Source organism: Raphanus sativus, chromosome 3 (genome assembly GCF_000801105.2).
Source record: "Raphanus sativus cultivar WK10039 chromosome 3, ASM80110v3, whole genome shotgun sequence".
NCBI classification, from domain to species: Eukaryota; Viridiplantae; Streptophyta; class Magnoliopsida; order Brassicales; family Brassicaceae; genus Raphanus; species Raphanus sativus.
This window is the reverse complement of record NC_079513.1, coordinates 4,487,834-4,500,511: the sequence shown is the minus strand read 5'-3', so window position 1 is coordinate 4,500,511 and position 12,678 is coordinate 4,487,834. Positions and strand designations below refer to the sequence as shown.

Genomic DNA, 12,678 nt, shown 5'->3' with positions numbered 1-12,678 from the left:
AAAAGATACAATCTGAACATAAATATGTACCCATTACAGGGAAGAAAATGAACAAAAAGACATTAAAGAAAGAAAAAAACATATACATTTCGAGAAATGGTGTGTGCGTGTTTCTTTAAGGTTTTCGTTTTTTCCCAAACTCCTATTTTTCCGTTTATTTGATTCATCTCTGTTAAAAAGGTTTGCATCCTTATTGAACATGGGAATCAAACATTAGCGAATCTTAGGTTTAGTTTGGCATCGTAAGTTGAGCACAAACCAAACGTATATGTATAGTCAAAACTGATTACATGTAAAGTTCTTCAAACTGACGACATTTCCAACAAGAAGAAACAATACATATATATTAAATTAAACCAGTGACAATGCAAATTCATGTCAAAGTAAACGATTCAAGATTAAAACATAGCAAATTTAACAGAACATATCACAAGTTTTAATCGATAACATAACACAACACGCTCTCAAGGTTTTGTCTTACATAAACGATATTAGCTAACTTATAACCATACGAGATGGCATTTAGGATAATTAAAATACGAAAGGATCTAAATAGAGATATTATTATGCTGTATCAAACGGTAACAGACACGCATTTCAACGTGCCAAACAGCACATCCTCAATGACAACATCACACGAGTCCACCTTACCCCAAATCTCTCCACCTTGGCGCCTTTCCAAAGCGATCTCTGCACAGAAAATGACCTCCTTTCCGTCATGGTCCCCAGGAAAGAAGAGAGCCAGCTTCTTGTCACCGTAGTTTACCGTTTTGGACCCCCATGAACGAGCAGTCTCCTCCACAGCCAAAAACTCCTCCAAACCGTTGACAACACTCCAACAGCCCTGCTTCGGATCATACGCCCTCAACGCCTTCTCAGACCAATCGTAATAGTACAAGACGTCGTCAACCACACACGAACCCACCCATACCTTAGAATCCATCACCTCGTCCATCCATTCACATATCCTTTCCTCTGGTTCGTAAACAAAAGAAATACCATTCATGCAATCTCTCATGTAAATCTTACCATCCATCACCACAGAATCAGACCAAGGGCCGAGAATCATTTTTTCCATTACCAACATAGGTTCCCACAGCTGTGTTTCTATATCAAACACCGATACTGAGTTCTTCCACTCTTTCCTCACCTCACCCTCCTTGACCTCATGAAAAACGGATTGACCAATCACATAAATCTTCCCGTTGACGACGTTAGTCACTTTATCAGACACCTCCTGAGGCATGTGGGGGATGCGCTGAACCGTGTGAGATGTGCAGTCAATGCTGAGCGCACCGATACCGTCAAACACATACACCTCGGAACCCACGGGGACATAGCTTCCACCAAGGGAAAACATGGGACGAATTGACTTGACAAGGACCAAGCGGTTACTGCAGTTTAGTTTCCGGTGGAGAATATAGAAACTGAAAGGACCCTTGTGGCGGTGTTGGAGGACAGCATAGACACAGTGTTCTTTGAAGCCTCGGAAGGATCGTTCCTTGTAGAGCTTAGGCGAGGCAATGAGTTCCCTGAAACTCTTAGAAACAAGGGAGAGAGTCGGGTACTGGCTTCTGGGTACGCGAGCTACGATGTTAACCGTAACGTCATCTGGAAGTCCCGGAATCAGAGGAGACGACACTGACAGCTCCAAGAATTGCTCCATGTTTTCAGACATCGTGAAACAGCTGTGGTTGAATGAGTATCAGGAAATCAACCTGAACACAAAAAAAATGGAAATATGTCATTGGTTAGCCTAAAAGATGAAAGAGTGCTTGCTAATACCAACTTCAGACATTCCAAGTTAAATATATCTCAAGTTCAGACATCTCTATGTTCAGACATATCATTATCAAGCAAGAATCACAAAGAGAAGAAGAAAGAATAAATTTCGAGGAAGCTGATTCAAAGTCACGACAGAAGAAGTAAACAGAACGAAACAGTAAATGGCTAAGATAAAGAAATGTATTGGTCATGAAATGTATGCAGGACAACCATAACCACCATAAAGTTATACTCAGATTTCAACAAGATAAAGAAACCAATCGAACATAATAGAAAAGGAGGATGGAGACTTAAAGTTTTCCGTACGACACTTTCAGATTAAGATATTAAAAGATTTTGAGTACAAACGTGCAAGTGGCGAGAGCAAGTAACTTAAAGTTTCCGTACGACACTTTCAAGACCCAAAGAGACGAAGAGATACATGTGAGAAGAAGCAGAGAGTGGGAGCATCTCTTTATAGGGTTGAAAAGTTAAACCGGTATCGTTTACTTGTTGCCTATTACGAATGAAATAAATTTTATTATGGGGTCCATAGCCCAAAAAGGCAAAACAATGGACAAGTAACTTTTTTGTCGGCTAATGGGAAGTAACTAAAATGCCTTAATGGCAAACATTTTAATCTCAGTACTCCTTAACAATCTTACTATTTATACAATTTATTTCTTCTCCTGGTCAATTATTTTCTTTGTAATAGAATTGACATCTCACCCATTATCTATATTAAACTAAAAAATTAAACTTAAATATTAACCAACAATTCAATTAACATTCACCCCCCTTCGCCATAATTCTCGTCACCCACCATTCTACATTTGGCAATTTTGAATCTCCATTTAAAGGTAATTTTTTTCATTTTCATTGTTTTTTCTTATTAATAGATTATATATCTGATAGGTGTAATTGGCCATGTAAAAAATTAATTTTTTTTATGAAACTGGAGTTTTTGAAAACAAATATAAAAATAATATTTAAGGACGATTTGGTTTATTTTACATGATTTTGAAGCATAAAATAAAGAAACATTACATTGGTGTTAGAAGATATTTTCGTTGTTCAACACGTTCTTTTTTTGGTCTAAAGTTCAACACGTTCTTTCTCGTGTAAAAAGTTAAATCGCAGTTAAATTTAAAATTTTAAGGTACTACTAAAACAATCAGTATGACTAACGCAAAACCCTTACTGATACAACTATGTTAAGTTCCTACTAGCTTAAAATACACTAAGAGCAGAATCCAACTGACCTTTATGGCTAAGGAATCCTTTGGAATCGTTAAGTAATGTGTTCATGCTGAACCAATAGATGTTCCGTAAACACGTTGAAATGGAAAACCCTTTAACAAAAAAAGAAGAACACGTTGAAATTGGAAAACTGAAAATCAACAACAGATGTTCGCTATAATTTCTTCGAGATTATTTTTGTACAACTTACTTCTTTTTTTAATATAACTAGCAATCAATAGATTTGGATATACTAGGTAGCTGGCCTTCACAACTACACGAGTATTAAATTTTAATAAAGAGATTTGTTATTTAAAAAGAGATTTTCTTATTTTGAAATATGATTAATATTTTATGACAATAATAAAAATAATTCTCAACTAAGAGTCTAAGACAAACGATCTGCCGTTGAATTAAGCTTACTTCTTATGTGGGGTAATGTAATACTATATTTTTATAAATTATGTAATATTATATTTTGTACTCTAATTCTTTTTTTAATTTTCTTTTAAATCTTGTTATAATTTATATAAGAATTATAATCTCTGTAAAATATGATATTATAATAATGTTTATTTTTTAATAGAACCAACAATAAGTTAATTCTTTGGCTTAATAGACTGACTAGTTTTACATCTAGAAGTTGTTCATAAAAGAATTATGATCAAAAACTTATTTTATTATGATATATATTTCAATTGTAATCAAGAAATTCTCGAGTTCATGTAAAGCAAAGCACATCCTTTGTTTTCTTTGGTAAAAGATCCATAAGTGTGTCGTCAAATTTGATTAATATGTGAAATTCTAAAATAGACGACATTTTCAATCAACAGAAACAATATATAAACGTATATGTTTCGAGCAACGGTGCGTGTGTGTGGTGTTTGTTTAAGGTTTTCATTTCATCCCAAACTCCTATGAATAATAGTTGAACAAGGGAGGGAACCAAACATCAGCGAATCATAAGCCTTTAATAGAGACGATTCAAGAATAAAATATAGCAAATTTAAAAGAACATAGCACAAGTACGATAACATAACGCAACACACTCTCAAGGTTTTGTCTTACATAAACTATATTAGCGAACTTATAACCATACAAGATGGCATTTAGGATAATTAAAATACGAAAGGATCTAAATAGAGATACTATTTTGCGGCATCAAAAATGGTGACAGACACACATTTCACTATGTCAATCCTCCCATCCTCAACGACAACATCACACCACTCCACCTTACCCCAAATATCTCCTTCTTGGCGCCTTTCCAAAGCGATCTCTGCACAGCAAATAACATTCTTGCCGTCATATAATTTAGGAAAGAAGAGAGCCAGCTTCTTCTCGCCATAGTTCACCGCATCGCACCACTTTGATTGAGCAGTCTGAGCCACCAAAAAATCTTCCAAACCGTTGACAACACTCCAACAGCTCTGCTTTGGATCATGCGCCCTCAACGCCGTCTCGGAACAATCATGATAGTACAAGACGTTGTCAACCACACATGCATCCTTCCAGTCCTTAGAATTCAACACCTCGTCCATCAACTCCCATTTCCTCTCCTCTGGTACATAAACAGAAGAGTAGCTCTTGGTGTAACTTTTCAGGTAAATCTTACCATCCATCACCAAATCAGACCAAAGGACACCTACAGACATGTCTTCATTTACCAACTTGGGCTCCCACAACTGGGTTTCTGTATCAAACACCGTGACTGCCTTCTTCCACTTTTCTGACAACTCACCATCCTCCTCAACGACATGACAAATCGAATCACCGATTACATAAATCTTCTTACCGTCGACAACGTTAACCACTTTATAAGCCATGCGCTGAGGAATGTCAGAGATGGGCTGACGTGTGTGAGAGGTGCAGTCAATGCTGAGCGCATCGAGATCGTTAAACACATACACCTTCAAACCCACCGGGACATAGTTTCCACGGGGAGACATGTGAGGACGTAGAAACTGAAATCACGAGTTGTGCGGTTGCGGATGACAGCATAGACACGGTGTTCTTTGCAGCCTAGCCGGGATCGTTCCTCGTAGAGCTTAGGCGAGGCAATGAGTTTCCTGAAACCCTTGGAAACGATGGAAAGAGTCGGGTAATGGCTTCTGGGCACACGAGCTACGATGTTAAGCATAAGCTCGTCTGGAATCAGAGGAGACGACACTGACAGCTCCGAGAATTTCTCCATTAACTCAGACATCGTGAGACAGCTGTGGTTGAATGATTCAGGAAATACCTAAACAAAAAGAAAATATGTTATTGGTTAGCCTAAAAGACCAAAGATTACTCGCTGATACCAAGTTCAGACATAATTTCAAGCTCAGACAATTCAAGCAAGTTCAGACATTCCAAGTTAAGACATTCTTAGTTCAAACATATTATCAAGCAAGAATCACAAAAAGAAGAAGAAAGACTAAATACTAGGAAGCTGATTCTAATACCACACACGACACAAGTAATGGGTCAAGATTTGGGTTTACAGCATCAAACAAAAGTTACTACACTCAGATTTCAACAACAAGATAAAGAAACCAATCGAACAAAATAGAAAAGGTGGTTTCACCTTTTTAATATATATTTTTTTAACATTTACACCAAAAAAAAAATAGAAAAGGAGGATGGAGAGTACAAATCTGCAAGTGGCGAGAGCAAATAACTTACGGTTTGCGTAAGACACTCTTAAGACCCAAAGACACGACGAGTAGCATCAGAGAGTTAGGAGAATATCTTTATAGTGATTGAAAAGTGAAACCGTGTCGATTTATTTGTGGATTATAATAAATTAAATTTTAATTTGTGATTGGAATCCTTAATAGCATAAAAGGCAAAAATAATGGACAAGTAACTAACTAAAATGCCTTAGTGACAAACATTTTAATCTCACTACTTAATAATCTTACTATTTATACCATTTTATTTCATTTATTATTTACTTAATAATCTTACTATTTATACCATTTTATTTCATTTTATTATTTTCTGGCTTTTGGATCCTATTTGTTTCTACGTCAGCTAGAGTGTTTCTTCTCGTGACCTATTCTTTTCTTTGTAATATAATTGACATCTCACCTATTATCTAAACTAAAGAATTAAACTTCAAATTAAATATCCACCAACAATATAACAAGATTCCACTATCTTAACATTCTTCCCCCTTCGCCATAATTTTCGTCACCCACCATCCTACATTTGGCAATTTTGAATCTCCACTTAAAGGTAATTTTTTGTCATTTTCATAAAATTTTCTTATTAATAGATTATATATTTGATACTGGTATGTAAAAAAAGTGTTATGAAAAAAAATATTAAAATGATATTTAAAGATGATTTGGTTTATTTTACAGGATTTTGAAATATTAAAAAAAAAACATTTGTTATTTTTGTTGTTTAACACGTTCATTGTCGTGTAAAGGTTAAATCAAGACTAAATTAAAAAAAAAAAAGATGCTATTAAAATAATTAGTACAACTAAAGCAAAACATGTATTATTAAAATTATCGGTACAACTAAGATAAGTTCTACTAGGAAAACTAAAGAATATTACTGAGGCGATTTGTATTACTTAAGTTAATTTTGAATCTCCAATTAAAGGTAATTTTTTTCATTTTTATGATTTTTTCTTATTAATAGATTATATATCTGATAGGTGTAATTGGCAATGTAAAAAATTAAAATTTTGTTATGAAATTGGAGTTTTTGAAAACAAATATAAAAATAATATTTAAGGACGATTTGGTTTATTTTACATGATTTTGAAGCATAAAATAAAGAAACATTACATTGGTGTTAGAAGATATTTTCGTTGTTCAACACGTTCTTTTTTGGTTTAAAATTCAACACGTTCTTTCTCGTGTAAAAAGTTAAATCGCAGCTAAATTTAAAATTTTAAGGTACTACTAAAACAATCAGTATGACTAACGCAAAACCCTTACTGATACAACTATGTTAAGTTCCTACTAGCTTAAAATACACGAAGAGCAGAACCCAACTGATCTGTTATGGTTAAGGAATCCCTTGGAATCGTTAAGTATGTGAGCGAGAGGAGTAATTCCTTAAATATGTTGAAATGGAAAACTGAAAGTCAACAACGGATATATTCATAATTTCTTCGATATTATTTTTGTACAACTTACTTAACAAAGAGGTTTGTTATTTAGTTATTTACTTATTTAGAAGAGATTAAGAGACTTGTTATTTTAAAATATGAATAATATTTTATGAAAATAATTCAAAATACTCAACTAAGAGTCTACGACAAACGAATGGAGGTTGGAGTTTGTTTTCTTCATATTTGCCGCTGAATTAAGTTTACCTCTTATATATGTGGGCTGATGTAATACTATATTTTTGTATTCTAGTTTGTCTTTAACTTTCTTTTGAATCTTGTGATAATTTCTATTAGAAACTATAATCACTGTAAAATATGATATTATAATAATGTTTTTTATAATAGAGAACCAAAATAAGTTAATTCTTTGACTTAATAGAATAAGTTAGTTTTTTGACTTAATAGACTGACTAATTTTAAATCTACAAGTTGTTCATAAAAAATAATAATCAAAAACTTATTTTAGTATGATATATATTATGCATTTAGATAATTTGTAATCAGTAAGTGGATCCATACTCTTCGATCCTTCTCAAGTTCATGTAAAGCAAGGCACATCTTTGGTTTGCTTTGGTAAAAGATCCATAAGTGTGTCATCATATTTGATTAATATGTGAAATTCTAAAATAGAAGACATTTTCAATCAACCGAAACAATATATAAACATAAATATTTCGAGCAATGGTGTGTGTGTCAAGCCAATGTTAAAAATTAGTGAATCTCACGTTTAGTTTGCATCGTAAGTTGAGAATGAACCAAACTTATATGTCAAGCCAATGAACCAAAATTAGCGTGTTTACATTTAAAATTCTAAAACCGACTACATTTCCAACTATACATATTAAGTTAAACCAGTGATGAGGCCATGTCAAAGTAAACGATTCAAGAATAAAACATAGCAAATTTAACAGAACATAACACAAGTTTGAAACGACAACATTAAACAAGTTTGAAACGACAACACTAAACAACAACACGCTCTCAAGGTTTTGTCTTTACACTAACGATGTTAAGCAAACGTACAACCACACACTAGACCGTGGCATTTAGGATAATTAAAATACGAAGGGATTTGATTATTATTACTCTGCATCAAACGGTGACAGCCACACATTTGACCATGTCAAACAGCCCATCCTCAACGACAACATCACACGACTCCAACTTACCCCAAATCTCTCCTCCTTGGCGCCTTTCCAGAGCAATCTCCGCACAGCAAATGACCTCCTTGCCGTCATGTTTCTTAGGAAAGAAGAGAGCCAGCTTCTTCTCACCGCACTTCACCGCATTAGGCCACTTTGACTGGGCAGTCTCGACAGCCAGAAACTCTTCCAAACCGTTGACAACACTCCAGCATCCCTGCTTTGGATCAAACGCCCTCAACGCCTTCCCTGAACAATCAAGAAAGTAGAGGACATCATCAACCACACAGCCACCCTCCCAGTTCTTAGAGTTCAACACCTCGTTAGACTCCCACGTGTTATCCTTTGGTCCATAAACAACAGAAAAGGTGTCCCTAACACCTCTCATGCAAATCTTGTCCTCCATCACCACCGCATCAGACCAAATAGCACCAACCCTCATGTCTTCTTTTCCCATCACAGGCTCCCACACTTGCGTCTCTGCATCCAGCACCATCACTGTTTTCCTCCACGCCATCCCACGATCCCAAGTGAAACGTGAATCACCGATCAGGTAAACCTTCCCGTCCATGACAGTACCAACTCTACTAGGCATGGGAGTTGCCGCGAAGCGCTGAGGCATGTCAGGGATGGGCTGCACCGTGTGGGAGGTACAGTCAACGCAGAGGGCATCAACATCGTTGAACACGTACACCTTCGAACCCACCGAGACAAAGCTTCCACGGTGAGACACGGGAGGAAGTGATCGGACGACCACCAAGCGGTTACTGCAGTTGAGTTTCCGGTGGAGGATGTAGAGACGGCAGTCATCCGTGTTGTTGCGGTTGCGGAGGATGGCGTACACACGGTGTTGGGTGATTCCCAGCTGAGATCGCCTCTTGTAGAGCTTAGGAGAGGCAATGAGTTTCCTGAACTTCTTGGAGACGAGGGAGAGTGTCGGGTAGTGGCTTCTGGGCACACGAGCCACGATGTCAAGGGTGATGTCGTCTGGAAGTGACGGAATCAAAGGAGATGATGACAGCTCCGGAGATTGCTCCATGTTTTCAGACATCTTAAACAGCTGTGGTTGAATGAGTCAGAAAAACAACCTGAAGACAGAGGAAACACATGTAGTTAGTTAGACTAAAAGACCAGAGAGCGCTTCAAGTTCTGATAATCATTTCAGACAACTCAAATTTCAGACATCTCCACGTTCAGTTCAGACAGATCTATCCCTAAGAGTAAGAACCCAACCGACAGTATAGACATCGTGTTCAGACATCATTCAAGTTCAGACATCTCCAAGTTCAGTTCAGACATATCTATCCCTAAGAACAGAACCTAGACGTGTTCAGACATTTCCAAGTTCAGACATTATCAACTCAAGCAAGAATCACAAAGAGAAGACGAAAGAGTAAAACGCTAAGAAGCTGGTTCCAAGACCACAGACACGACACAAGTAATGGGTACAGATTAGGGTTTTACTCGTAAACTAAGCAGACAGACAAAAGTTTCAATTTTTATCTAACTATTGGTCATGCAGCACGTATTTAGGACCATTAATCATGCAAATTTCAACAATAATCCACCAAAAAGTTACACTCAGATTTCAACAACGAGATACAGAAACCAATCGAACAAGATAGAAAAGAAGAATGTAGAAAGAGTAAGGTGATTTGTGGTTTTGTGGCAAACCTGCAAGAAGCCAGAAGGAACTTAGGGTTTCTTTCTCTCACAGAGGCACGACTCTAGAAAGCAAAGAGACAAAGAAGACGACGAAAGAGAGAAGATGCAGAGGGGGTCTATCAGTTTTTATGATTACAAAAATATAAACCTAAACGATGTCGTTTCAGTTGTAGCACATTATATAAAAGGCTTTTATATATATACAAAGGTGGCCCTGGCATTGACCAGTTTGGGCTTTCGGCCTACGTTTAAGTTCATGTTTATCTTCAAGTAGGCTAGTGCTTAATGTTCGTGTTTATCATAAGAAATATACGGGGATCCGGTTCCATTATCCTCTTTTTATTTTCATATTTCATTTATTAATGAGACTTGTTTTTCTTAATTTATTATGGCTGGCACTACTGTATACAGATAAAATTTTATTTTTACTTTATTAACAGCTATTTTATTTATATAGAATGTAGCATTACAAGTAACATAAAATTTTATAGGAAAAAAGGAAACTGAAAATATAAACCAAAAAATCATGTTTGTCTTGTGTAATCCGGAGTTATCTTCTGTCAATGAAAATAGAGTTCCGATGTGGATCGGATTTTGTTTTCATTTTTGGATTCCCGTCTCCCACACGATTTTAGATCTATTGTTTTTCTTCTTCTTTGTTATTAACTGCATCTTATGCTTTAGTTTTTTTCCAGTGTTTTGAAACACAACCCGGATCCGAAGTTGAACCGGTAAATCCGGTGACTCGAGATAAATCCGGTTCGGAATTTGTGAAAAACTCAAAATTTAAAAACCCGCAAAAATCCGCAAAAACCTACTAAAACCCGAAACCCGGCACTGGTTGAACCAGTAGGTAACATTCACATTTTCTAAAACTTTTAATTATTTTTTAGATTATCTTTTATATTCTAAATTTCGAATTAAAAATTAGTCTTTCGGTTAGCTTTTACTGACTCTGTATCTTCTGTTTCTTCTTCATTTTTTCTTTTTGACTATTTTGTTTAGTATAAATCTGTAGTAAAATCTATTAAATCTCAATAAAAGAAGGAACATAAAAGAGAATGAAATGATTTACCCAGAAACAAGAATCGTTTGTTGACTCGGAACTGGTAAACCGAGTTGGGTAAACATAATTAAACAAAAACGGAGAGACTGGCTATGTCTATCAAGACCGGCGACGTCTGAAGGTGAGACAGGGGCGGAGTTCAGTGATAAGTTCGAGATGCCAAGAAGATGGATACCTTGCTGAGATGAGAAGTTGGGGTTGGATTTGAAGGGAAAAAAACTATGTTCTTGATGATTGATGTGGAGGAGAAGAAACAGCCTATTGAAGTGAATAAAAAGTGGATTCAGAGGAGATTGAAGGCCAAACGAACAGAGATGAGGATCACTTTGTTTAGGTTTTATTATATTTCAATTAAAATAGTTGAAAAGGTAAAAAAGATAGTTTTGGAATTTGATATGGTCTGTATCTATGATTTTGTGTGAAAAAATATCTGTGTAGTAATAAACTCAAAATGTGACTCACAATGTAATTCTTTCTTTAAATTGCTTGTATTTGGGTTGGACTTATTCCACTTGTGTTTTAAAGATTTTGAGCTTATTAATATACAAGAAAATGTTGACAAAAAAACTGAAAAAAAAAAGAAAAATTATCTAATATAATAAAGACCAAATCGCCAATATCAGATCAGAAATTTGGCCTGGAGCAGAAACTAAAGAATGGATATCAAATACTTCAGTGGCACCAAATGTCTCTAAAATCATACCGGATCTGCGTACACACAGTGCGTACACAACTGAAAATTAAACACTAGACTCTCCCTCCTTTGGGTTTATTTCAAATGTAATGTTGATGGAGCCTTTAATATGCAGACACAATAAACAAATGCGGGATGGATTACTCCGAATGCTCATGGTTACGCAAAATACCGGGGAGCAGCGGTCTTGACACATTTTTCCACAAGTTTGGAAGCATAACCAGGACCGGACCTGAGCCAATTCTAATGAACTATTGGCCTTATTTTTAAAACTTCCCAAATTTACCTCAAAAAATTTAGCTTAATTTTTTTAAATATCATCTACAGTCAGTGGCGGAACCAGCCAAAAATTATATAGAGGACAATGTAACATCTCAACTTAAATCCATAAGGACAAGCGAAGAATTTTACCACTCAAACCATATAATTCTCAATTAATCAAAGAAAAAAAATGATTTCAATATTTCATCTGGGGCAGCTGTCTCTTTCCTCCTTCTCTCCCTTCGCCACTGCCTACAGTCCATTAAATCTCAGTGCCAGCTACTTAAGTGAAAAGCTCTTCTTTCTGTAACACAATTATGTTAGAGTTTCAGGTATAAACATATTTTCGAAAGTGTTTAACAATCTTTGGTTCACATTCTTCTGGATCTTTATTCTAACATATTTCTTCAGCATCTAATCAACGACATCGAGTTATTGTCAAGCACATTCACAGAATGTTCATTCAACTTTGTTCACCGAATCAGTGATAATGTAGCACATGTATTAACAAAATATGTCTTTCTAATGGATCATTTTATAATGATTGTATGTATTCTCTTATATGGTTAACATCATTTTCAACTTTCAAATTAATAAAATGACAAATTTGTCGTAAAAAAAAGGAAACTGTTTTTTAGGCCAAAAATGATAACTATGACCCACTAGACAAATCTCATATACTTTATGTCTCATTAGACTAATTTAATATTAAATTTGTAACTACAATTAATAA

The 12,678-nt window shown here is 35.5% G+C and overlaps 2 protein-coding genes and 1 pseudogene across 2 annotated transcripts; all 3 read right to left on the bottom strand.

Moving 5' to 3' along the window:
- Window positions 1-414: 414 nt before the first annotated feature.
- On the bottom strand, window positions 415-2,199 carry LOC108844732 (F-box/kelch-repeat protein At4g38940-like). Its single transcript, XM_057005612.1, has 2 exons — window positions 2,134-2,199; window positions 415-1,718 (listed from the first exon to the last, which is right to left on the bottom strand). The coding sequence occupies exon 2, from the start codon at window positions 1,676-1,678 to the stop codon at window positions 575-577; it is 1,104 nt and encodes a 367-aa protein (XP_056861592.1). The 5' UTR covers window positions 1,679-1,718; window positions 2,134-2,199; the 3' UTR covers window positions 415-574.
- A 1,745-nt stretch (window positions 2,200-3,944) lies between these two features.
- Window positions 3,945-5,535, bottom strand: LOC108844733 (F-box/kelch-repeat protein At4g38940-like; annotated as a pseudogene).
- Window positions 5,536-7,991: 2,456 nt separating this feature from the next.
- Window positions 7,992-10,091, bottom strand: LOC108844223 (F-box/kelch-repeat protein At4g38940). The gene is made up of 2 exons (XM_018617443.2): window positions 9,934-10,091; window positions 7,992-9,347 (listed from the first exon to the last, which is right to left on the bottom strand). Exon 2 carries the CDS (start codon window positions 9,308-9,310, stop codon window positions 8,210-8,212), a length of 1,101 nt encoding a protein of 366 aa, XP_018472945.1. The 5' UTR covers window positions 9,311-9,347; window positions 9,934-10,091; the 3' UTR covers window positions 7,992-8,209.
- Between the last annotated feature and the right edge of the window lie 2,587 nt (window positions 10,092-12,678).